Source organism: Rhipicephalus sanguineus, chromosome 7 (assembly GCF_013339695.2).
Source record: "Rhipicephalus sanguineus isolate Rsan-2018 chromosome 7, BIME_Rsan_1.4, whole genome shotgun sequence".
NCBI classification, from domain to species: domain Eukaryota; kingdom Metazoa; phylum Arthropoda; class Arachnida; order Ixodida; family Ixodidae; genus Rhipicephalus; species Rhipicephalus sanguineus.
This window is the reverse complement of record NC_051182.1, coordinates 70,276,809-70,303,375: the sequence shown is the minus strand read 5'-3', so window position 1 is coordinate 70,303,375 and position 26,567 is coordinate 70,276,809. Positions and strand designations below refer to the sequence as shown.

At 44.2% G+C, this 26,567-nt stretch overlaps 1 protein-coding gene across 1 annotated transcript; it reads left to right on the top strand.

The window, feature by feature from the left end:
• Positions 1–419: 419 nt before the first annotated feature.
• LOC119399522 (ras-related protein Rac1) lies at positions 420–24,634 on the top strand. Its single transcript, XM_037666330.2, has 5 exons — positions 420–744; positions 18,033–18,104; positions 20,081–20,198; positions 21,118–21,180; positions 21,832–24,634. The coding sequence occupies exons 1-5, from the start codon at positions 710–712 to the stop codon at positions 22,120–22,122; spliced, it is 579 nt and encodes a 192-aa protein (XP_037522258.1). The 5' UTR covers positions 420–709; the 3' UTR covers positions 22,123–24,634.
• Positions 24,635–26,567: the final 1,933 nt, after the last annotated feature.

Here is a 26,567-nt window from a genome sequence, read left to right as displayed (position 1 = left end):
TTATTGTAAAATTTTGTTAAAACTACGCAAATATAATTGTTACAATTTACACTAGATGGCGCTACAGCTGTTTAAAGGCGTAATTGAGGTTTATATTGTGCTAAGTAAACAAAATTGGTTGCTTACGCGTAGAGTTGTGGCTATGCTTTTTACAAACTACAAGTCAAACGTGGGGCGCTGGGCTCGCGCCTCTTTTCCCTATGTCGTCTGCAAATTTGTAAAGCAGGAGCCTTTCTTGCGCTCTCTACACAAAATTAACTTTTGCAACGCTAATGATAAATATTCCGAAGTAATTTTACTGTGTAAAAGCTGCAAGTGCTGCAAATTTAATTCTCCTAGGTACCAAAAGACGTCACAAACTGGAGATACTGGGGACAAAAATTTTTGCACCACCCGCCATTTTGATCTCTATGTATGGCCGCCATTTTGTCCACCGCCCAGCGAGCGAAGAGCTTGTGGGAGTGTGCCCGCTCGTGAAGTGTGGTTGGTGGCGGCGGTGTTTGGTGGTTTTTGTTGTTTTATTCCGATCGTCTCGTGCCAGTGTAGTGCTCCGACGGTGTGTCGGTGGTGGTGTCTGTGGAGTTTTCTTCGGTGACGCGAAGAATTGTGCTTTTTCGCGTCCTCCTGTCGCCGGCAGGGGAACTCGCTTGCAAAGTGGCCCGGAACAGTTGTTAACCCATCGAGCGGGTTTGCGCTACACACTCACAGAATGCAGGCGATCAAGTGCGTGGTCGTCGGTGACGGGTGAGTAAAACTACCCTAACCTTCTCCTCCACACTCTCGAGGTTTTTGCTAGCACCACGCCTTCTTTTCGCATCGCGCGCTGGCTCGCGCCTCATGTTCAAGTAGTTTGAACGGTTTGGCGTGCTCGTGATCAACCTTACAATCGTGGAGTGGACGTTTCATGCGAGGGCGAATCAACATCTCAGTGCCCACCCAAAAACTTCGTGTCTTTACCGATCACGGCTCGTGAGCGAGAGCGCTTTTTTTGTCGTTTGTAGCGCGATCCTGCGCGAGTGTTCGCTCTGCTGGTGCAAAAAAAACTTGGGCACGCGCGCCTAAAAACCCGTTTTTTCTCTTTTCATCTCATCTTCCTTGCTTCCCAAACTTGAGCGCCGGCTCAGCCAAAAAGCCGGTCGGTATTTCTTTCGACTCCGCAGAAAAAGAAAAAGACCAGAAAGAAAACGCCGGCGGAAAAAGGCTTCAAAAGGCGGTAGCACGTTGTGTTGGGAAGCCCCCCGTTTGACGGTGCTTTCCTTTTGCCGTTCTGAAGATCACGTGTGAAGTGTACGACCGCTACAGATCCAACGCCTCGCCCATTTCATTGGCTCTGATTGAATCGTCGCCGGCGCGGCTTTAAGAAAGCGGGGGCGACTTTTTTTGACGGTTGGTCGTCATCGTGTCGCCCTTTTCGCGAGATAAAGATCTAGGCCGGGAAGGAACTCCGTGCGCGGAACACACGTCATGACGGGGAACTCCGCGACCCAGGAACCCAGCTCAGGAAGTGATTACTTGGCGAACGGTTGCTCATCGGTCCGTCTTTTTGTTTCTGTGACCTCCGGGACGAGCGCCAGTTATTCTGTCCCAACTTTCCCCCTCTCGAAAAGGTATCTTAAAAATTTGGACGAACCAGTAAAGAAAAACTAGAGGCGATCGCAACGTTTTCGCCCGCTGAGATGTGCCACGAAAGTCAACGCCTGTTGTAGCGTGCGTCAATTTAACACGCTAGACGTAACTATAGCTAAATTATTCTGTGACGTAAAACGCATCCTAAAGGCAAAAAGGTGCTGTTTCGGATGTCCCGAAAAAAACCCCACGCCTACTCAGATTTCACAGCTGGCATATTTCCATACACACCGTCTGAATGGGAAGGCAATCTCGTCGACTCTCAAATTTGGGTGTTAGGAACGGGGCGTTCGCATTGGCGTGTTGTAGCCTTCGAGGTCATTACGTAGGTAGCAGGCCGCGTCAGAAACCTTCTTTCCTGCCCGTCGTATATACGACGATGACTTTTTGTGCGTTGTTGCTTCATCTCCTGACGGCCGTCGCCTTCGTGCCGGCGCCTACGCGTCTGAATAAAACAGACGTAAAGAAAAGAAAAATAAAGGGCAACAAAGGCACGACACTGTGTCAGTGTAGGCGAAGCAGCAAAAATACGCCCTGACGACTGCGTTGTCCCACTTTTTTTCTGAGGTCGTGTGTGTGTTGTGCGCTCGTGCTACGCCGGACCACGCTGACAAGACGGCGTTGTAAAAAAAAAAAGAAAAATACTAATAAAAAACAGAGCGGCGCGCAGTGTTCTTGCAACACACGCCTCAGGGCCGGGTTTTTATATTCATTCGCGTAGTACAATTTCAAACTACATGGCTTAGAGGCAAGGTCCTCGAGTGCTTTGGAGGGTGGCTTTGGTTTCGTGCGGTTTCGTGAACGGGATCTCAGTGATTCATTAGCGAATTGCGTGATCGATATCGGTAGGTGGGTAGGTATAGTAGGATCGAGCTTAATTAAAGCCAGGAACAAACACTGCGCGGCCGTGGCGTAATATCGGTCAGATACCTCGTAGCGAGCGGACGCGCCTGCGGTCATTTCTATCGTATCATCGGCCGGTCCGTGCACCTGTGCGCGTGAAAAGATAACGCGAGAGCACCGGAGGAAACTGATAAAATAAACGGGCATTAAAAAAAAAAAAAAACCTGGAGTAAACTGTGGCAGCGTTCCAACTGCCGGTAAAGCCGGATTTTGTGCTCTCCCGATCACATTCCCGTGGCTTACGTGGTGTGGCCCTTTTCTTTTTTTCCTTTTTTTTCTCTACAACTTGTTTGCTCCATCTCTCTGCTTGGCGCTGTGAGGTATCGGGTTTCGACAGCTCATCAGCCGTGACAGAACGCCTCCCTCCCTCCCCTGGCTTGTCACCCTTGGGAAACCTGCAGTTCTCGGGTTGGAGTGTTTGTCACCTTCCGAGAAAGGAAAGGAAAAACTAAGAAAAAAAAAACGAGATACGATACGCGCTACTACCGCTAGCTACACCGTGGATGTTGTAACCGGAGGCGCCCCACGCGACGTTCGCTATAACAAAAAAAAAGGGGGAAGACTTGCCGCAAACGCGAAAACGCCCGGAACGCACGCTGAGCGCGTAGAGGAGGGCACAATTCGCCACGGAATGAATCGACCCGTCTGCTCATCTAAAGTTATGCGAACCAACTAAACGACTAGCAGTGATCATAAGGAAAGAACAAACTGGTACACTTCTCGTAGATAACTATTTTCGTAGGCTACGGGTGCTTCAAAACATGGTGTAGCCCCATAGCATGCACTTTTTGGGTATGCTCAGCCATGCAACACATGAGAGGCAATATGTCAATACAGCAACACAGCCCTTCGATAAAAGCCCTGGGATTAGCAGATTGCCCCCCCTGATAGGTTTCCGATTCCAGTCTGCCTTGGTGGTGATGAATGTAAGGAGGTATAACTTCAGGGCCCAAACATTTAGGTACAATAACATTTTTTTCCCGTCTGTCTCTCAGTGATGGAAGTGCTGCTCCAAAGTGTAATATTTGTTAATAAATGCTCCAAAATGGCATTGGGGAAACTAAAAACAATGAACTTAAAGGCCGACTCCGGCGGTTTTTCGAGGTCGATGGATCTCAGTGAAATTCACTGGGTACGTTCCTTTGCACGTTTCCGTCATTTATGCCAAATTACAGGCTTGAGACATGCGCAGATTGTTTGCAAATGAATTTTAAAGATTGTCTGCAAACGCCCTCCTGGCTTCCCACAATTATTGACAACATTGCTTCTGTGACGTTAGTGTTCTGTGACGGAGAGCTGCGGAAGGTGGTGGAAGTGACGAAGAGGCGCCTTGAGTACTGGTGGCGGCGCGGGGCGCTACGTGTTTAGTGGCAGCTTGTTAGCCAGTTTAGCGACCCTTTTTTTTTTGTGTGTGTGTGTGTGTGTTTTTCCTCGGTCACGCCGGTTTTGGACACCAAACTACGGCGACCCATTAAAAAGGGCGAGACCACCATCATCATCATCATCATGTTGGGAAGGCGGCGGAAGTGACGCAGCCGAGGGCACCGCTAACTTCGGCCGCCACAGCGAGCGTCTGCTGTGCTGGCCGAGACACTGTTCGTATCAGACGCGGCACTGTCAGTTGCAGACATTAGAGCTGATGCGCGGCGTGCTCACCTCTCCACTGTGCGCCTGCTCGTCCCGGCTGTCACAGTTTTCATACTCCGCGCCACGTGACCGGCATGCCTTGCACGACTTCCGGTTCGTCCGTAACAACGTCTACGTCATACTATGTTAGTCATACGTAGACAGTACACTCGGTTGGGTTTCGGTTTCGGTGTTGCGCTTTTTTGCTTATTTAAAATTATTCTCCAATTTGCCGAATATTTCTGCTATCGGGCCCGTGACAGGAGCGTCTCAGGAACATAAAAGCACCATTACTTTGACATGGCCAAAAAATCGCCGGAGTTGGCCTTTAAACCACGTGACCATCTAGCGAGCCTAATGAAACCAAAAACAAGCTGTATATATTATCGTCCTAATATGCTAGTATGCATCTTGCTTACTACCTGCATACTAGCATATTGACAATGCCACAAGTAGTGGCACTCTATATGTCTGCTTTAGTTCTATATTTGTACCTGACAAGCTGACTATTTTGGTGAAAAGTGTGTTAGAGATATACTGATTACTAACTTACGCTGTGACGACCTTGATGTGTAACTGGTTACATTTACCAGTTTATCAGCTTAGCAAAACTTGAAATTTGGCGAGATGTTGCATAGCTGATGAGAAATTTTGTGCAAAAAAACAAGACAATTCACCAGAACGAGCGGCCCATCCTGTCTCTCTCGTTCTGGTGAATTGTCTTGTTTTTGCGCGCAAAATTTCCAATCAGCTTAGACCTCATTTATGCCACAAGAACTGGCACTTTAAGTATATAGTTCGTTTAGCTGTTTTCTTTTTTAAGGTTTTCAGTGCTGGCTCTTTTGGTGAAATGTGAAAATAACATATTGCTTTGATGTCATACCAATTATAAACTGCTGCTTTGGCAATAGTTACATGTGATTGTGGCTACTTTTATAATTTGATGGTCAGCTTTGTTGCTTTTATATAATTTCTGTCACAAGTACTGGTATTTTAAATATATGCAGCTCATCTTACTTATTGTTTAATGACCATCCATCTGCTTAATCATTTGTTTCTTGCAATTTGAAGTGATTATTATATGTGCAATATGTTTAATAATAAATATTAATATTTATGAGATGCCTAAATGATGCTTTAGGCTCCAGGAGGGCTAGGAATATTTTGCAATCTGCTCCAAAAACACCAGTAGCTGCTCCAAACTAGCATTTCTTTTGCTCCAAAGACACTTAGGGCTGCTCTAAAGCACCATATTTTTCTGCTACAAAAAGCAAAATGTCGCTTCCATCACTGCTCTCTGTTGAAAACTTGAAACATGTAGGCGGCTAGTTGATAAGCAGGCAAATCTTGTATTTGTTAAAAACACCTTTGTAATGACATGAGTGGCACCTGATGTGTCATTTGTCAAAGCAGGTCACTTCGTTGTGTCCCTTGGGGGCATAGAATCCCATGATAAGTCATACGAAACAAGGGTAACAAAACTACACAGACTTACGACCGATGGCACATTGTATTTTTGTCTGTTACTCACTTCATCTTATTGCATCAACATTCGTCAGACACTCCATCAAGTCATGGCCACTTCCACTTGAACACTCCTTTACACTTGCCACTGGCCACCCACGGCCACACTTGGTTCGATGGATCTGAACCAAAATCACAGTCACTGTGACTCACCTTTAAGTGGTCCTTACTCCTGTTTGTACTAGCATCCACTCAACTCCTTTGTCACTTATTATAATCAATCTGGCACCTGTGAAATGATTGGGGCTGGTATGTGTTGGTGTACACATGAATGGTTCTTTTTTCCATGAATCAAACGGAAACGAACAAACAGCATTTTATTACGTCTTTTGATGCACAGAAGGTTCTTTTTTTATTGCTGCTAGTTTGATTACTAGTGATTTATTGTAGGCAGACTCTCATACGTCATCGGGATCACTTCGAAAATGTCCCACTCGTGGCGCTCATCATGTGATACATTTAGCTTGATTTCTCGGTAAGTAGGGCACTGCTGTTGATAATATTGCCATTTTAGAAGTTGTCATACATTGAGCTTTCACACTGACATAAATTGTTATTTGCCTTTAGTGTCCCTTGTGACATCCTACCATTATTGGAGCATTGCGTGTGCATTTGGGGCTTATCACATCTATTCCGCTCTTGCTTGGCACAACTGACAGAGGAAATCAGATAATCCTTCATATCACGCGCACTAGCTATCGAGTGATACCGTTTTATCTGCGCACACAGGAATTTGGCATATTGACCGCACTGTGTGGCGAAACACCTGCTGCGAAAATGCTGCCGTTGCATACGGGCATTTGGAATGGGCATGTAGGGAGGCAAAAGCAATTAAATGATGGGTCATTCTCTCCCTGTTTCATGAGTGGTAAGCTGCCCGGGCTGGGCATTGTTCCTGTGGCAGCTGATAATGACATCCACCACGTTCAGGCCTGCTCTTCAGTGTACATGTGTCACTGTCTTTCTCTGAGCTGCGTCATTACAGAGGCTAGCATGCACAGCTACTGCTCCCTTGTGAAGCTCTGGCACAGCTCAGTGCTGGGCAAAGGAGAAAGTGTAACCTGGCTGCATCCATTGATTGTTTAATAAGGCACTGATCACAGGAAGAATGAAACAGACAACCTCTCATGTGCATGCTTTGTGTGCCAGTGTTTACAAACCATCAATCATTACCCAACTTTTTATCTTTCTAAATAGGTGACATGTGAAACCTGCAAGTTAGCTTCTCGGCACACATTAAAACCTCAGTGACATGCTCCCGTTTGTTACGTATTCCTGGATCCGAAGCACCCGTCCACATTAGTTCCCATCGGGTCGTGTTTATTGACTTCCTGTTTTGTCCACAAACAGTGACCTGTGCACCACCGGTGCAGTGATGTACACATTGGCTCCCAGCTTCGGCCACTGCGTGTCGCCACTGAAAACACACTTTTGCCAAAAGCCACGCTATGTAGAGGGATCACAGCTGCTGTTTCTCAATCATTGCCTGTCGGCTGTCGTGACACGTCTCAAGTTTGAAAGCCCAGAGTTGGCAGAGAAGGGCATGAAGGTCGCCTCAGGCTTGCGTTCAGCCTTGTGACCTTCAGTGCCTTTTGTGGCCACATTGACATACAAAGCAGCGCTGAAGCTTAAAGTAACACTTAAGGCAAATAACATTGCATGTCACAGTGTAAAGTCAATGCCTGACAATGTCTAAAATGTCAATATTGTGCACAGTAGCACTTTAGTCATAGAGAAATTAAGGTAAATGAAGGATATGATTTGCGCCACCAGTAGGACATTCTGGAACATAAGCCCAATGATGTAGTAGAGCCTCAGTACAGATCACAAGTACTCAAACTACCGATGACAAAAAAAAAGGAACATTCTGTTGCATTGCAAGATGGAATAAAATAAACTCTTGCATTTCTGTATTATTCACACCAAAAAAGAACCTAATGTCACCCTCGAGAAAGACGTAAGTTCTGTTTCCACTGAGCTGTGCTCTGCCAAAGCCCACCGCTCTGCAGTGCTGGCTGTCTGGCAGTGCGGGAATGGCAAATGTTACATCTGAAGGCCGTTCTTGGAGACTGGTGGTTCAAATTGCACTAACAGTATGTGTACAACTAAAATGTGATTTTCCCTCAAACTTAAGCATTGCCTTGGCACGCAGCAAGCGTATACAGTTCCTGGAATGCTATTTCAACCATCCACATTGACTTAATATTTGCCTTTAGTATCCCTTTACAGAGGACTGTGAGTGCTTGAACATAAACTGTCATTGAATATAAGACAAAAGTTACAAGCTTCAGTTAGCGCGATTCATGGATATGGCCACTGAAAAATTGCTTAGCCTCTTATATAGCTGCAAGGGCTGCTAAATGACACCTACCATGGTGGCATTTAGCAGCTGCAGCATTGTGCTGCTGTAGAGGCCCGTGTACTCAGATTTAAGTGCACGTTAAAGAACACCAGATGGTCGAAATTTCCGGAGCCCTCCACTACGGCGTCTCTCATAATCATATAGTGGTTTTGGGACGTAAAACCCTAGATATTATTATTATTATTAGCATTGTGCTGCTAAATGCAAGGGTACCGGTTCAATTCCCAGCCACAGCAGCTGCAGTTTGATGGGTGTGAAATGTAGAACACCCGTGTACTTAGATTTAAGTGCCTGCTAAAGGACCGCATGTGGTCAAAATTAACCCAGATTTCCTCACTATGGCATTCCTCATAACCATATTGTATTATTGGCATGTAATACACAAAAACTGTAATTTTTAGTTAAATGCCAAGCAGCAATGATGAGCTTCACTGAGCATGTTTTCGTAAAATCGTTGGCTCCGTTTTAGCATTAATTGAGGGCTTGTATGAGAGTATGTTTTTGTCTCATCAGTAGTGTCACTGCAAGCGTCTTCAGATGTCACATTTTCCATGGTCCCCTAGCAGACTTGCCAGGAATGCTCTGCTGTACTTCAGTAATAATTTCTAGTGTTTCATGCACCAAACTACAGTATGATTATGATTATGAGACTTTCCGTAGTGGGTGGGACTGTGGCATAATTTTGACCACTTGGTGTTCTTTAACGTGCGCCTGGATCTAAGTACATGGGTGTTCTTGCATTTCGTCCCCATCAAAATGTGGCCGCTGTAGCCAGCTATCGAACCTGCAACCTAAAAAACATGGCATATGTTGGACAACAATCATAATTAAGCTTAGTAACACTTGTTGGGCTAGCTGGTACATGCTTACTGAAATACAAAAAAGACGCATACCATCGAGGAAGAATTTAAAGGACTCTAAAGAACAAAATGATTTTTCTCATATTAGTAAAGTGCTCTTTCACGATACCAAAAACACTACGCTTGCTGCGAGAAGATGCTTGGTAAGCGAGAAAACGCGCAAAACCAAAAAGTGGGTGGCGTCGCCACCTTGACGTTTCCGCACCATTCGCCGGGACGTCACATGTTTTGATGGCGCCTACTGGGGACTACGTAGTTCCTAAATGCTAAAAATGAAGTACATTGTCCTCTGAGGGGGCCATAGACTTAACATACCAAGTTTGGGGTAATTTTGTTGAGCCAATGGTGCCAAAATACGATAAATACACATTGAAATCCATGACGTCATGCGGGGAGATTTCGGCGCGAAAATTAAAAATGAAACCTTGAACTTGATTTTCTCCTCTATTAATAAACCTATGATGGTGAAATTAACGACATTAGAGTGCTCAGAGCACAATTTATCGATCTTAACCGATTCTTTTTTTTCTCTTTAGTGTCCCTTTAAGACGGAACAGAAAAGGGCGTCACTAGCAGCAACGGCTGCGTATTAGAAAGAGGGGAACAGAGGGCAGGGCCCACTACTGGCGCCCTTTTCTACGGCTGCTAGTGACACTCTTTTCTGTTCCGTCTTAAGTTCTTCCTCGATGGTACACATCGTTTTTGTATTTCAGTAATCATAATTAAGGTTTTGATATTAACTACTCCTGTATTTTTTTGCTAATCCGCTCTGCTGTCTTCCGATCTCTTCAAGTTATGCCTATCATTTTTCATCTTATTGCATTTAGCATGTCTCTTAACTTCTCAAGTTTCTGCCCCATATGTCAGTACTGACAGTATACAAACGTTTGTACACTTTCCACTTCAGGGACAGCGGTAAATTGCTTGTCATGCAACATAACTATTAAAGTAGGCCACCAGACTAGCTTCACTTGCATAGTTTGGGACGCCTCCAGGTTTTCCATGTCAGTTATGGATTGTGGTACGGAGTACATTGTTACTTGTCAACGCAGATTTCAACACGGATTAAAATCTGGAAGAGTGATCTGTCTGTTGTAGGTGAACCCCTTCTCCTTGTCAGCCCTGGTTCCCTCTACTGTCTTGTTAGCGAGCAGTGAGTAAAGAGTGAAGAGGGCTCCTCCTGTAACGAGCAATAATTGCAGCGCTCATTACAAGACGTGTTAGAATCTACCTTTCTCCGTGTGCGCCGGCTAAAAAGAAAAAGCAGCTTCATCGGCAGTGCAGTGAGGGGTTTTGCGTAGACACAGCGGGGTGGCTGAGCGCGAAAGTTCTAAATCTGGTTTCTGCCACGGCAACCCCCCTCCCAGCGCCATCTGTCTCCCATTCTGGGGTCGTGTCGCAGCTGCTGGCTGTGTCACGAAGTCTTCCTTTACTTTCGGAAGTGGGTCTCCCAAATTTAACCCAAGGGCGGCTCCGGTGCGTAAGCTTCCGTCACTCCTCCCCCCAGCCACTGCCAGAGAGTGCTTTTGCTTGTGTTAACTTCCTGAACGTATCTGCCAATCTGTGTTGGCACAAGGTGGGGGGGGGGACAGGTCGATAACGGGGATGTCAGCAGCTGCTGGGTGCCTTTCCCCCTTTCCCTTTACCTTATTTTCTTCCGTCCCTTGGAAGTGTCGAGAATAGCATGCCTGTGCGTTGTGATGTAACACTGTTGCATGCTTCAAGACGAGACCCTTGGCTTTCGCGTGTATGTCTGGTTACATTTATCCTGATTTAGGTTTTAGGTACACCTGGTGCTAGGAATTATGTCAGAGCCATCCAACTAAGCCTTCCTTTACAATCACAGTTGGGATAATAAACATCACGAATGAACCAGTCATTCAATGTTTACTTAGGTGAAGTAGCTGCAGCCAGGCTAATTTAAATGGGTTGTAGTGGATACAGGGGCAAGCACTTCTAAGCAATGACAGGAGCCTTACCAATACCATTGAGGTAAACACAGTACCTCATTAATGCAATCTGGTGGTACTAATCTGTGGAGCCAGAACTTATGGACAGATTGAAACAGTAAATACGTACAAGAGACCATAGGTGAACACTGATGCTCCCGCAAGACTCATTAAATCTTCCATGATGACACCATCACCTGACTAAGTGTACTGTTCACATTGATGCCATTATGTGACTGAGCCTACCCTGATGGTGGATGTCAGATTTTTTTGCCTCATGAGCCATATAACTAGGGCTTTTGCATTAATAAAAGTGTAGGTTGATGAAAATTCTCAGCGAGGTTAATAGACAGTTGTTTCCCACCACTGCTGAAGGCACCTTTTGAGGTCTCCAGCACGAAGGTACCACCTAGCAGTGTTTCACTGAAAGACATTGGTCAGCAAGGAGGTCTGCCAAGACAACCATTTCTTATTCGCGCTCTCAGAATGGCCTGGACAGGGATGTGCTAGCGTTGCCTATGGGCAGGATGCGTTGTTTGGAGTGGGCTCGCTTGCCCTCACTATATCAACAAAGACGTGTTATATGCGTCGGCTACGGCCCCTGGCGTGTTATTTTCGTCCTGACCCTCTATGAAAGGAAACATAGCTGATGTTTGCTGGCCTCTCCCCGTAGTGGTCAAGTGCTTTTGCCTGTTGGCTCTGGCCAGCACCGTGGTTGCTTGACTTCACTCGCAAACGTTTTACTTAGAAGACGGCCATGTAAACCTCTTGCTACGCGTATGTACTGCATGTTTGTGCACAGTGGTTCGGTGGGCAGGTCAGAAGGGTTAGCCGAAAGAGACGGAAGATAGCGCTATGCACGGACTCTGCTTCAGCAGAAAGAAAGGGGGGGGGGGGACCACATATACAAAAACAAACGTGCATGAAAAATAAGCACAGACATTCATTGGCAGCTTTTTACTTTCAGAGGTACTACTTGCAACAGAATGCAGCCGTTCCGAAGTACAAATAGCACTTCCACTATTAGGCATCTAATTGAAAGCATGTATGTATATCGTAAGCGATTAATCATTCAGAAGTGATGATGTACGCGCAAGGATTGCAAGGCCTCACTGACGTGCTTGTGCCAAGTGTACAGCTTTTCTGTTGCTTTTGTATCATCAGGTTTTGTTCCTGCAACTTCAAAGGATTCTTCAAAGAGAAATATTGTACTGGACATGAATGGTAGATATCTCAAGTATTGCATGGGCCACTTTAACAACTAGCTGAGGCATTGTGGAGCCAGAAAGAATGCAAGACCTTAAAGACAGGCATACTATCGGTTTGTTATTCCTCCAGTGTCTTTCCCATAATGTGAATTGTGGCAGAATCTTCTTGAGGCTGGTTGTTTTTGTAATAAATAATGATTGCACGATGTCTTAATTATAGGTACATGACTGGTGAAAATTTTAATCGAATGAATTTTTAAAAAACTTGGGCTTGAAATACAGAATATTTTTACTTTAACTTAAATGACAACAACTACTAGCCTTCCGCAAAGTCTGTTTGATATATAAAGAAAATCAGGTGTGTATATATCAACACATACATGTATAGTGATGGTATACATACCTACATGTGTGTAGGTTGATGAATGTTAATATATATATAGTAATACTATCCTGCGGAATAATCACTCAGGATGGTTTTCACGTCCATCACTCCGTCTCCCTTAGGACACCTATAAGTGTTGAATTCCTTATATTTACGAAAGAAATGAATATTCGATAACTTGAAATAGTGCATACTCTAATCGTACTAGCATGGGCTATTCATTATGCGTTTTAAATTTTGAATATTCATACACCCCTGTTTTAATGTAACGTGAAGGCTCAACATTGAGCTTGAAGACAACGCTTTTCCATAAGGATTCTCAAATTATACAAAAAAGTTTTGTTACCAATCATGTCAAAGTATAATGCATTGTGTTGTGTGTAGAATTCAGTGAGAAGTATGGCTTTTCTTTTATTTTTTAAATTTTATTTATTATTATTATTTTTTTGCTTGTTCCGTTGTACACAGGTAATGCACACACCATCCTCAGCTTTAACAGGGAGGGGTTAGCATAGGCACAAAGCATGGGAAAATGAGCCAGCAGCCCAGGATACCGTAAAATCCTCTAAGCTTTTAATGCAGTATTTGGCTTTGTTTGCTTGTTTTTTGCCAAGCAACCGCCGGAAGAGCATTGAAGGAAGGCTTGAGTGGTTCTAACATGATACATTTTCTTTAGGCTAGCCTCAAAACTTGGGAGCTGCCTCTAGTTGAATCAATATTGATGAACACTCACATCCAGCCTTCTTTACACACTTTGAGGAGTACTTGTCAAGCTTGTGACAGCGTCCTCAAAGGGAGCTTCAGGACTGTATGCACACTCCACACACCAACGTCAGATAGTGATGAACGCAAAGCAAACATGGAAGCCGGGGCTGTGTTAGCGTGCACCTCTTGCCACTCGGCATTGCAACACAGAAATCTTCTTTGCTCGCTACTTTGTGTGAGCCCCTTGGAAGAGTGGATCTTTCCAAGCGAGGCTGTTTTTGTGTTGTGTTGAACCCTCATCCTGTGGAGTCGTGTCAGCAGCTCAGTCATGCGAGAAATGCCGTTTGCACAATCTCAGAGCTTCGTGGTTTCAAATTACCTGTTAACAGCATGAACAAAAGAAGAGGTGTAAATCGATTTGGGGGCCCATTTATGTTAGACGCCCAGGAAAGCATAGAGGTTAGGGGGGTATTATCTCTAGTTTTTAATTGAAATGGGGTAATTGTAAGATAAAGTGTGGACAAAATCAATTTTGACACTGTTGGTTATGACATAGATTTTGTTTGCAGACTTCTAGTTTTCTGACTCAAGCTGTGAACTCTTAATAAGCACACACATCTTTGAGAATGTGTTAAGCACATTCTCATAGATGAATCTCTGTTGTTCTGATTGAGTGCAAGGCCTGGGCGATAATAGCGATTCTGTTCTAGTTCCTTTTGTTTCTTTTTTTTTTTCGGAATTTTGTCATGGTCTGAATAGTGCTGCCAATTGCAACTGCTGGATGATAGAGAACGGGAAAGAGTCCACCACAGTTATACTGATATCGATTACTAAAGTAATTCCGCATGTAGCTTCTTGTAATCTGTAACTTGGTCATTTGTCGTCTTCTGCTTAACTGGAGACTGCTGCTAGTTATTCTACCATGTTATGTGGTTTGCTTAAACCACGCCTAACCGGGCCCTAACATAAAATCTTATGTATTCACTGAAGCTTGTAAGACACTGGTATAATTTTTCTCGGAACTATAAGATGAAACACACACATATATAGGGATTATGCCATTGTGCCTCTTCATGTACTGTTTTCTTCGGGCCTTAAATGTCTCCCCAGCTAGCTCAGACAAAAGGTTAGTAAAGTGCATTCCAGGGAAGTGCAGTAATTTCTAAAGTTAGCTTGTTAATGAAGGAGGAAGGAGTAATTTAAATCTTCATCAGGTGAGCCTCACTGCCACCATGGACAGTTGCTCATTGCTTCAAGTTTTCGCGAAAGATTGTATCGCATTCACATCATGAGCTTTGATTTCTCGTCCGATTGCTCAGTGCAGTGCACATTCAGAGCAGTTTGATGTCTCCAGCATTTAACGATCTACCGAAATCACACAACACAGTGGGTCGAACGAGAGTCATAAATGTCTTATGTCTGAGAAATTTAATGTGGCAGTCAGTGTGCCTAAACATAGAAGCGTTCATGTGTTTTACCTCGATTCTCTTTTTGAAGGCGTGGCTCTTTAAGATAGAGGATGAAAGGGGTTTCGCATGACCCATTTTCATGCTACCGAGCGTTCTGACAATTTGCAGGCACGATCATGAGTGCGTGAACTTACACCCTGTTATTCTCTGTTTACAATGGCAAAATCCTCATGCTAAAGCCACTGAACCACTGCAACAGTTTTGGATCTGTGATGTGGGCTCGAATCAGCCCTATATTGCACGCCATTCGGCATTCCTGGGTGGAGTGGCACGTCTTGCTTGACTGCAGGGCATGGGAGTGTCTGGCTTCCGGTGGAAGCAGGGTGGTCGTGTCTCGCGGCAATATTGCAGCAGCGCATGCATGATGCATGGACGCACTGGCACATGTTAAGTGCACAGTACTGGATTGGCATACATCTGTTCCACCTTGGGAAAGTCTTGGCTCTCGCGGTATCCATACTGAGCATGTCCGTTCCTTCTTTGTTTCTCTGTGCCCTCTGTCTGTGAGTTCTGCTGCACTTTCTTGTGTCGTAATACTGGCGCTTATTGGTTCCCGTTTTGTGGAAATGATCTGCTAACCTGAATTGGAATTGGTCATTTTACATTTGGACCTGCCAAGGTTACCTTAGCAGGAGTGGACATGCATAATTATCGCTTTTAAAACACCTCCAACAAATAGTGTATGAAAAGGCATCGTAACGTTACAGCAGATAACGCACACACACACGAAAAATAAACAAAAAAATACACTGCACTATTTACAGTACAATGCATAGTTATGAAATCATTACTAGAGACAAAGATACATGTTACAACGACTTCCCGAGTGAATTTAAAAATAGGCTGTTTTACATTTTAAATTACTCTATTATAGACAGTTGCACTCATGGATCATTCTGGGGAATAATGAGTTTTTGAGTGTATCAGCGTGATTTCTAAGATTTGCAACTTTCTTAGAATGAGATGAGTGCACATCACATTGATATGTTGGTTTAATAAACTAGGCCTTAATAATTCCGGTTTAGAGTGAGAAAAGTAAATAAAAAATTAATCTTTTTCATGTTTCTTTCTAGTTTCTTGAGTTCCGCTTTTTGTAAAAGAAGCGAAGGGGATGTCTGCCAAGTGCATCAGCTATGGGCAAACCAAGCCAATTTGTTTTTGAACCCTTTCTAGTTCTTTTTAGAGTTGGGCATCGTATAAGAGTCCCACACTACAGCTGCGCATTGAAACGATGGGGACACGTCAGATGTGCGAGAGATTTAATGTTCACTGTGGCATTGCCAAGCCACCTCACGTAACCAGGATTTTTCATGGCCCTTTTTCAGTGTATGCGACATGGTCATTACATTTCAGAAGAAATTTTGGAATGTGGATGGGGGCCCACGCAGGTTCACCCCGGCCATTGCTGTCAATGCGTACAAACATTTCTGAATGTTTCTTGCTTTAGCTAGATAATGTAGACTATCTAGAATTCGTTCCAGAGAGTGTCATCTTTTTTGTTTTCTGCTGCCTCTTGCAGATGTTACTGGGTGCAAAGTTTGTTCGTGTTCACGGCATTTCAAAAGTAACCTCAGTTAACTAGGCTCGCATGTGCTTCTGTTTCGTCTCAGTACAATGTGGCTGTTTATCCTAAAGCACTCGTGAAGATTTCCATGCAGAATCATCCAGGAGGCATAATTGATGAAACAGATATAATAAGCTTCATGGCTAAGTTGCACCGTGCTCTGAACTACAGCTGATAATAGTTACACGCAGTGTCACCAACTGACTCGGAAGGTGTGACAGGGTAAATAAGTAGTAGCACTTCTATCAACCATGCTGATTGTTGCTGGTTCCTTAATCCTTCAAATCCAGTTAATGTGTAGTTTTGCAGTGAGGCATGTGCCTTTGGCTATACTGCCTTGCGTACTTGTGTTATCGCTTGGCACAAGCCGTGCATTGGTGTATCGGAGTCTTCTAGAATACTTTGTTGATGCTAATCAGATTGCATGCGTGACGCATAATTCTGTAATGCACCATAAATCGTGTGCAAATTATTGACGCGTTAGATCCATAGATCAGATTTCGACAACCGTCAACTTTGCTCACAGCCATCGTTGTACTGCGAGTGTTTTGTTTTGCTGGGCATGAGTTCATCCAATAAAAGGTTCAATCTTTGCCATTTTGGCTGCCGCATGATCTCTCATAGAAAACTTTGGCTGCTAATTGTATGCCCATTCTTTATCGATCCCTCGAATGAGTGCATACCATTGTAATACAATGGGCATAGAAGCTGTGAATGCATTTGCATATATGTCGTACCTTTATGAGCACACATCTCTCATCGACATTTTATCCTTGATAAGCATCATTCATTGCCTTCATCCTCTCGACGCAGAGGGCTGACAGCTACAGGTGATAAGGCCTTGTGGCCGTATCTGTTTGCCAGGGAGCGTTGGATCCAGTATTGCTGCTACCTCACCAGCTCAAACAAGCTTTGCATCATTCAGATTCTGACATTGTGTTGGATAAGCATCACTTTGTTATCAGTGTATGGGAGTTTATTCTGAACCTTGCAAGTGAGTTATCTCGGTGGTGGGTGGGTGCTATCGGAAGTGCAGCCCATAATTTTCCTTTAACTACTGACGTTTAGTGCCTTTTCTGTTGGAACTGGGAGGCGTACATGTTTTCAAACTTATTTGTATGCTCTGTGGCAATGGAGTGATGGCAGAGAGTACTCACATGGCCACCTTCTGCAGGAGGCCATCCGTGGCAGTGATGTTTGTTAATCACGGTGCTTAAGTGACATAATCTTGCAGTTTCATAATATAACAGCTTGAACAGATCTAGAATAAGGATTCTGCTCGTTTCTTGCCTTCATTTATGTTGGTTTCACTTGTTCCATTCAGGATTTCTACTACACTGTCCTAAAGGGGCAAGTAAGGGGGGCGGGGTTGCTGACTGTTTTGCAAAAGGCAGTAGTGTCATTTTGATACTAATGATTACACCGTGAGCATTCTCACATGTATGATGTGTGGTTGCGTCAAAACAATACGACCATCTTGTATACCACTTTCCCTGATCGCTCGTTGAGATGGCTGCAATCTACTGGCTTAATGCATTCAGGCTGTCTGCTGACTGTTGAAGACTTGGGCATCAGACTCAGCTTATTTGCCCACACAGCTGAAGAAAAGCATTTCCATTAGAAATCCTTTACTGTCTGTCACGATTCCTTGTTCTCATACTTGCATGTCAAGTCTTCCCTTTCCTTTTGATGCCTTTCTTTTCCTTTCTTCCATTCTGGGCAGCAAACCAGAAGCTGTTCTGTTTAAGCATCCCTTTGCCACGTCTGTGCTTTGAATTCACCTCGCAGGTGGGTTCATGAATGTGGAGCAGTGTGTGAAAAAGGTGCCTCTTGTTTTCTCTATCTGTGCAGTGCCGTCGGTAAAACCTGTCTCCTCATCAGCTATACCACCAATGCCTTCCCTGGCGAGTACATACCCACAGTGTGAGTATCGTTTCGTTTTCATTAATGCCTTCTAAACTATGATTATTGCACTGCCACCTAATTATTGGTTGTACTATGTGTGCACGTGCCAACAGGGTCATTACATATGGGCTGCGAACAATCTTACAGCATGTACATGGTGGCCGTCTCGACACGTGACATGATCACTGTAGGCCTTGTCACTTTCCTGGTATACGTGGGCTTGAGGCAACACTGAAGAGAATGTCGTTTCGACTGGATGTTGGGATGGTGTGTCTGCTCAGACCTGCTTCTAGCGTCGAATCTTTTTTATCCTTACCTCACCACTTGTTGATCTGAAGGTATAGGTGGGTTTGTCATAATACAAACACAACACGCTTACCTTTCAGGACTCTAAGCGCCACTACTGCCTGCATGCTTTGCGGCTGCAGGCGCATACTGAAACTTTTTGGGAAATCGGTCTATTGGATTGCTGAGCGGTCTACACTAAAGTTGGGAAACAGGGTGATTTAGTAACTTGTATTGAAGTGTGTGATGTGCAGTCATTCGTGGATTGTTTTGCCAGAGGGTATTGTGTAGTTTCCTGAGCTTGTCTTTTGATGCATGGCCCTATAAGGCTTATAATGTATTATTGCGAGCTTGATGCACGCTTAATACCTCTTTCGCGTGAGGCAGCTTTGGTTGTGATCAACGGTGCACCATGTGAGGGGGGTACTGTGTGCGACTCCAGCATAAACTGTTAATGGCCATCCTTAACGAAATCTCAGGCTTCGTGAAAAGCTTAGTTTCAAATAGTGTAACGTAGAGTAGTTTGCCTGTAAAATTATACATTTGGAGTATTAATTTATGCATAACAGAAACTTAACATGCTTTTATTTATTTATTTATTTATTTATTTATTGTACCCTCAGGGCCCGAAGGCATTACAGAGGGGAGTGGGGATACATAAAGAATACAGCAAACAGCAAATCATAAAGGAACAAAAAAAAATAAAAATACAAAGTGGCTGGCGAAAACTCACAAGACAAAAAAAAGAAAAATAGCAGTGGGAATACACGAGAACAATTTTGATAATAAGAGAAAAAAATTATACAAAGAGCAACAAGCATAAATATATTCACAAGATAGCAATTGTTTTACGAAACATATTAATATCTGCTATGTCAGCAATGTCATGGGCAAGGGCATTCCAACTGACACAAGTTCTGGGTACAAATGAGTCATGAAAACATTTAGTGTGACAAGATGGAATCCCAACTTTATTGTGGTGATCAATGCGAGCTGATATGTACGAGGGCCTTGCGAGTAATTTGTTTTTCAGATAGTTGTTGTAGTAAATTTTATGGAAAAGACATAATGAAGCTACAGACCTGCGATGAGAGAGAGGAGAAAATATAAGAAAATGAAGAAAAGTTAAAAATGCCACCATTACCACAAGCTACAAGTGGAGCACAATGCGAAATCTTGACAGAACAGTGCTCTGCCTTGGCGTGGCCTCCAAAATTTGGCAGCTCTCTTGCAGGCTTATTGCAGTGTCCTGAAATTTCCATTGTATCATACTAAGGTATGATATAAACACTACTTGCGATGAAGCAAAACCAGTAACGGCACTGCAGTAATTGGCCTATAATGTTGTGCACGAAGTTTTTCCACCGGTTTTTGCATTGCCTCTTAGTGCAATAACTTAAAAAAAAAGCCTTTAGGTTGTTTTTAAGCCGAGATTTTGGATGAGTCAACAATAAAGCATGGTATAGCAAAAGGCATCACCTTTTGCTATACCATGCGAAAATGTATGCATTCAAGCGGTACCAGCATCAGCTCTACGTTATCCCCCAGATATAGGGATCATGTCTGGAGGCTAGTAATGTTATGGCAGCCAAGCTTAGTGACCAAGGTAGGGTGAGATAAATGTGAGAATTCAGTAAAAAGAATTGGTAGGAGCTATCAGCTTGAGAGTGTGTTTCGCAGTGTTTTTTCATAAAATGTCTCCTCCGCAGTTTCGACAACTACTCGGCCAATGTTATGGTCGATGGCAAGCCTATCAACCTTGGCCTGTGGGATACGGCCGGTCAGGAGGACTACGACCGGCTTCGGCCACTTTCCTACCCTCAGACGGTAAGGGGCGCCAGTTTATGCGTTCGCTTTCGTTGGTGCTTTGCTTCTGTCAGCACTGTGGCGAGAGCAGAAGCCTACTTTTTTAAAAACTATATCGAGATCTAAATTGTGCTCTTATTGTTATATTATCGTACAAGTGAAACCAGGGCCAAGTGTGTTTATATACACTTGAATGGGGACACATAATTTTACGTGATGTTTATCTTCTATTGCTGCTTGATTGCTTAGCCTGCGGTCTACAAAGAATATTGTATTTTTTAAATTTACTTAACGTAGCTTCACGCCCTGCAAAAAAGTATTCCAGAGGGAAGGTTGTTTTGTATGTAAAAATATACACATTGTAGTAGAAGTGTGAGAGATAGACACTTATAAATGACAAATACTTTGCTGGACTTTAAACATAGAAACAAAAAATACATAAGCATGCATTATATGGCTAACAGAAACAAACAAAGAGTGGTGTCTGTGTGGAAAGATGTGCTAAGAGATACGGTGTTTGAAACAGTCATGACTGTTCAACAAACATGGCAGGCATTGAGATAATTGTGACAGACAGACAGAATGTGCAAATTAAAAGAGAAGTGTTGTTCTTAACAGTGCACTTTACCTCTAGTGTATGTTACTGCTTAGGGATGTTTTGCAGCAATGTATTATGATTACAAAGGTAAGATGAATAGGACAAAGTGCATTTCTGCTTGCTTGCGTAACTTCAGAACTTGATAACCTATGAACCTTTTCATTTTTGACGATTTAGTGCACAATGCAGTAAATTATTAAGGGCCCCCTGTGTACAGAGGGGCCTCTGTGAGAGTTAACAGCTTGTCTGTGGTGCCTCTTTCAAGGGCTTTGGCAACAATATTAAAGAAAGTGAACTGCGATGTTAATTGCGTCAACTGCCACTGTTGTTTTTCCTCTGCAGGATGTCTTTCTCATCTGCTTCTCCCTGGTGAACCCAGCATCCTTCGAAAACGTCAGGGCAAAGGTGAGTCTGTAGTCTACATGAAACCCACCACTCTGACCTGATAAACAAAGCCTTGAACTCGGGCAGACACTCAGCAAAATACATTGAAACCTGGATTTATCAAAGAGGACATTAAGTGTAACAGGAAAGTTAGGTAGTTTTCATGTGAAAATCTGATTGCTTGAGGCAGTGATAATTCCACGGCATTTTCCAGTGTGGTTCTTGGCTCGAAATTAGTCCCAAATTGTGAACAGTGCCGCAGTGCTGCGTGCATTGCTGTGGGCATGACCAGCTTCTTATCCACAGTAATGCGCTGACGGTGCTGCGACCTCCAGTTTTATCTCGGTGGGAAATAATCCTTTAACCCTTTGCGGTCCATTGTCGGGCCACTACCGACAACGCAGTACGACTGCGTAGCTGCTTGTGATCGGGCACTGCTCGACAAGTTGTTTCGTGCTTGATTCACGAACGCATTTTCTTATTGCATTATGCGTAGTCTCTAAATGAGTAAGTAAACTTCTTTTACTTGAGTTTTGTTTTCTTTAGTTTCACACAGGAAGGGACAGAAGGTTGGTGAAGGTTTCAGACCACAGAGGGTTAAAGTGTATTAAAACGTTAGAAGGCCTTACGCATGCAAAAAAAACTAACGCTGCTGCTCGGCCTCGTGCACAGTGGTATCCCGAGGTGAGCCACCACTGCCCCAACACGCCCATCATCCTAGTGGGCACCAAGCTGGACCTTCGGGAGGACAAGGACACCGTGGAGAAGCTGCGCGACCGCAAGCTCGCCCCCATCACCTACCCGCAGGGGCTGGCCATGGCCAAGGAGATTGGCGCCGTCAAGTACCTCGAGTGCTCGGCCCTCACCCAGAAGGGCCTGAAGAACGTCTTCGACGAGGCCATCCGCGCGGTGCTCTGCCCGCAGCCTAAGCCCAAGAAGCGGCGCCCCTGCTCACTGCTCTGAGTTTCTCTCTCTCCACGCGTCCCTTCCCGCTCTTCCTCCTCAAATCTGCTCGTCTAGACGTCGCTCGATGGCGGGGCATCGCCCCCCCACAAGCGACCTCTCCGTTTAGACTTTGTTTTCTTCTCCCCGACTTGCCTACATTGCGACCTTCTCATAGTTTTTTTTTTTTCTTCTCTGCACTGGCTCATCAGAGCCGTGCTGGTCATCTGAACTAAGTGCTGATGCCCATCCGTTGTGCACAGGTGATGTAGCTTGCTGATGGTGTGCTGTTCTTTTAGCTGGAGTTAAGGAATGTACTTGGTTTTTAACGGATAACGTTTGCTTAGTTAACGGGCAGGAAGCTTGTTGCTGCTGCCAAGCCGTTGACTCTTGTTGCCTGCAGGCAGTGCTGACAGAAAGCGCGTTGAGGCTTTAAGACTTAGCCTAGTGGTGAGCGACCACGCAGTTGTCGAGATTTTTGCTTTTGCAGATAAATTATATTAGCGTTCTAGGTCGTGTTTATCTTCTGTAGGGCTCATTGTCACCAAATGCTGGTGTTGCAGGCACCCTACTCACTTGCTCTTTAAACCACTGGCTGGGTTTTTTGCCCCATTCAGTTCATCTGTGCTCGTCTTCTGCAGCCTTCGAGATAAATGTAGCTTTGTTTTTGCCTTTGTACGTACATCAACTCCATGACAGCTTTACCTCAACTAATGCCGTGAGCGGCTGGTCTGACCCGTTGACAGGCTAGCTTGTGTCATGCTACCAGTCTGTTTTATATCCTTGAAGTGTGGTTGCTTTTTTATGCATGTACTAGCCAAGCTAGAGTGCAGAAGGCTCCTCTTAGCATTGGAAACCTGGCATCAGACTTACGATGATGTGAGTTTTGCCTACATCCAATCACTGTTTGTGACAGGAAACTTGAAATGAATGGGTGGCACTGCCTGCAGACGACAGCTTAGATATGCAAAAGGTCTTAAAAATATCGAGGGCCTGCTAATTCTTTGCCTATCAATGGCAGATGTTGAGTGGCATTGCGACGCCGCCATGCCTGCAGTTGCTGTTCTGCGGGAGTTGGTGAAACATATCGCCTGACAAATGTGCGGCACACACGAAATTGTGTGCAGTTCGGTGCAATTTCTGTTTCGTGCCACGATTTAGGGTTAGCGCACTGTTAGGCCTAACTAGTTGATGAAGGGCACCGTGACCTTTCTTTTGTTTTTTTCTCCGGACTGACAAGTTGCCAAATGTGACAGATGGCGTAAGTACAAGCCGGTACTCTAGCGACTTGGCTTGGCAAAATAGAGTGGCTTTGTAACGGGCGCTGGCTGACGCGAGGTATGATGCAGAAGTTTTTGAAGGATGGACGCCGCGCCGTCCCGCGGTTGGGACTGGCGCTTGCATTGCATCTCAGTGCCGAATTGTTTTTTTTTGCAGCGCGATGCCAAGGCTGTTGTGACTATCGGAATGAACTTTTCTGACAGTTGTTGGGTTTCATCACTGTAATTGCACGTGCGTTTTTTGCACTCTCATCCTGTCAGAAATGACGCCTCTACTCGCTTTTTTTCTTTGTCCTTATTTGTTTCGCCCTCCCACCGTTTCTCGAAGGGACGTGCTCCTGTCTCATCTTACATGTATAGCGTGGTTTCTTTGTACAAAAAAAAAGAAACAATTTTCATATATAGGCTTAGGACAGCAAGAAGTATGTTGTATACTTTGGACCTTTGCTACTGCCTAATGAAATCGCGAGGCTTAAACTAGGAACAGCATTTCACTCGGAAGATATTTCACTGATATAAAGTGTTGAATTTTTTTTGTGCCTTTATTTAACCAGCAGTGTTGTGGTCGATCTTTTTTTTGGGGGGCTTTTTGAGTACACGGTCACTGCCTTTTTTGACTGTGCAAGCATTCTTAATTATCCTGATTCTACCGCTGGCCTCTGTTTCATGGAGGCTTCGTCAGTCACTTAAAAATGTTTAGGATCAGTTTAGAAGTGATTTAATTAGCCTCCCGTCTGAATTTCATAATTAAAACTCAGTTGGTAGTTTTGTTTTGAATGTAAATAGAACATTGCGCGGCATTTCACAGCAGGATGTTATTTTGTTGTTTTTTTTTTTTTACGACAATTATGCAGTAAATGCGTCGGTGTGCTGCGGCGCGAGGACATCTATTTGCAGTAGAAATGCAGGGATCCAATTTTATTTTTCTTAGATCTCCCACCTCTTTGCAAAAGCACATGTTAACATTTTTCGGCTGTGGCTTTGTGCTGGTGATGTTATTTTTTTTTTCTTTTCAATTTGATCATTTCCACTCTGCTCCTGAATTAATTTTATTTTCAATGCGCAAGCGGTGAGCATTGCCCAAAGTTCGCAGCGCATGTGAGGTGCCGCAACGTTTGTTCTTGACGTACCAACAGCTCTGTCAAGCAAAGACAACACGAAATGCTGTACAAACCATGTGAAGAAAGGCCTGTCAAGATGTTGCGCTATTGTTCAGTTACTGTAACGAATTATACGGTTGTTTATCAAACATTGTCACGTGTAGTGTCTTTCTTTATTTGGTGGGGGGCGCCACAGTCTTGATCATGCACTATTTAAGGAAAAGCTTTATACTATCTGGTGGTCCGCCGTGGTGGCGCAGTGGTTATTGTGCTCAGCTGTTCACCTGAAGGTCGCAGGTTTGATCCTAGCTGTGGTGGTCGCATTTCAGTGGAGGCGAAATGCTAGAGACCTGTGTACAGTGCAATGTCGGTGCACGTTAATGAACACCAGATGATCGAAATTTCCGGAGCCTTGCACTATGGTGTGCCTCATAATGATATCGTGGTCTTGGCATGTGAAACCCCAGACGTTGATAATTATTAATTTATATATTAGGCAGTTCATGAGATGCTGCACCCAGCTGATAATATCAGAGGGCTGAGTTAGTTGTTACGTGTTCATGATAGAAGAAAGGGCATGCAAACCCGGACACGAGAAGGAAATCAAGACACCACAAATGCCGTGGTGTGGTGTTTTGTCTTCTTTCTTGTGTTCATGTTTGCATGCCCTTTCTTTTACCATGCACCCAGATATTCATTTCTGCGGTGCAGCATAAGTGTTCTGTGAACTGCACTATTTGTTTAAAAAAACGCAGGGTTCTGGTTCACTATTTTCATAGTCTGCACTGTCAGCAGGGTGGGTGAACTGGCAGGGCTGCTTGACCCACCCTGCTGACAGTGCTGGCTAGTGCAAACATTACTGGCGTGGAACAGCAGCACAGGAGACGATGTAGCACATGAGCATAGGCCTTGTTTGAACCCCACTGCACCTGCTTTGTCTACCCAACAAGGGGTCCTTTACTCCTGAGAAACCCACCATACTCGTAGCTCTTAGTTATCTGAACAAAGCGCGTTAAGTGGACAAAACAAAAGTCACCGCCTAAGCACTCCATACACATGGTTAGCCAGTGAAGCTGAAACGTGACCCCTGTGTTCATCACTGGGTGAGTCCCGACAGTCCCTTCATTTTTAGTGGACCAGTGGCAAGTAGTGGGGCTTGCCTAATTTCTGTGGGGCATATGCGCTAGTACTTTTGCACCAGGGCTGTTACGCCAGGCATTTCTCTTGTTCGCGATGCAGACAAGAAATTATCATGCCGGTGTGCCCACATCAAGCCAAGTTGTGCCTAGTTAAGCCAAGTTAGTCATAGCCAAGCCTGATTAAGCCTAGTTGAGCATGCTAATACCTAATTATCTAAGCATAAGTAAGCTGTCATCCTAATTAGCCCTAATCGATCCTAATTAAGAATTATAGCTAATACAGTTAAGCTTAATTAGTCGTAATTAAGATTATGGTGTGCTGTCATGTTGAGCTCGGCAAGATAAGCCGAGCTAAGCCTAGTTAAAACTAAAAATGAGCCTTGTTAATGCTAATTGGCTAATTAAACTTAGGCTGACTTGGGATGCAAGCTAATCGATACCAAGCCTCAAATATGTAAATTAGGCCAAGTAAGCTAATTATCATAATTAAGGTAATTGGACTCTGGCGTCATGTTCCTGTGCCACAGATTGGTTCAGCAGCTTTGTAACTCCAGTTGCAGAGCTGGAGAATTGGTTAGTGGTACACTTCATGAACATTGTCACGTTTCGACCAAAGGGGCCATTTGTGACCAATTCGGTCGCATGAATTAGGCATCTGTGTGAACGTGCCCTCAGTCTCGTATATTTGTTGATTGATAATCGTAAGATATTCATAATACTAAATACTTAAGCAGTTGATTAGTGAAATTGCAGGATCAGTAGGCTATGCATTTTGGTAAGAGAGCTAAAGGGGTGGTTTATTTTTGACTAAAGACCCACAAGAGATGGCGATGGCTGAGACGATGTGAGTCGCGTTATACATACGGGTGCGCACAGAATAGCACTGGAAAAGTGGCCACTTGCCGGTGGAGCATGGCAGTGGAAGAATTCAGCAATGGCCTGCCCGT

What these genes read in the sequence shown, in the direction of transcription:
- LOC119399522 (XM_037666330.2), top strand. Translation starts at nt 710, where the DNA reads ATGCAGGCGATCAAGTGCGTGGTCGTCGGTGACGG. An exon ending in TGCGTGGTCGTCGGTGACGG is followed by an intron (nt 745 to 18,032) that starts GTGAGTAAAACT and finishes CTATCTGTGCAG; the next exon opens with TGCCGTCGGTAAAACCTGTC. An exon ending in TCGAAAACGTCAGGGCAAAG is followed by an intron (nt 21,181 to 21,831) that starts GTGAGTCTGTAG and finishes CCTCGTGCACAG; the next exon opens with TGGTATCCCGAGGTGAGCCA.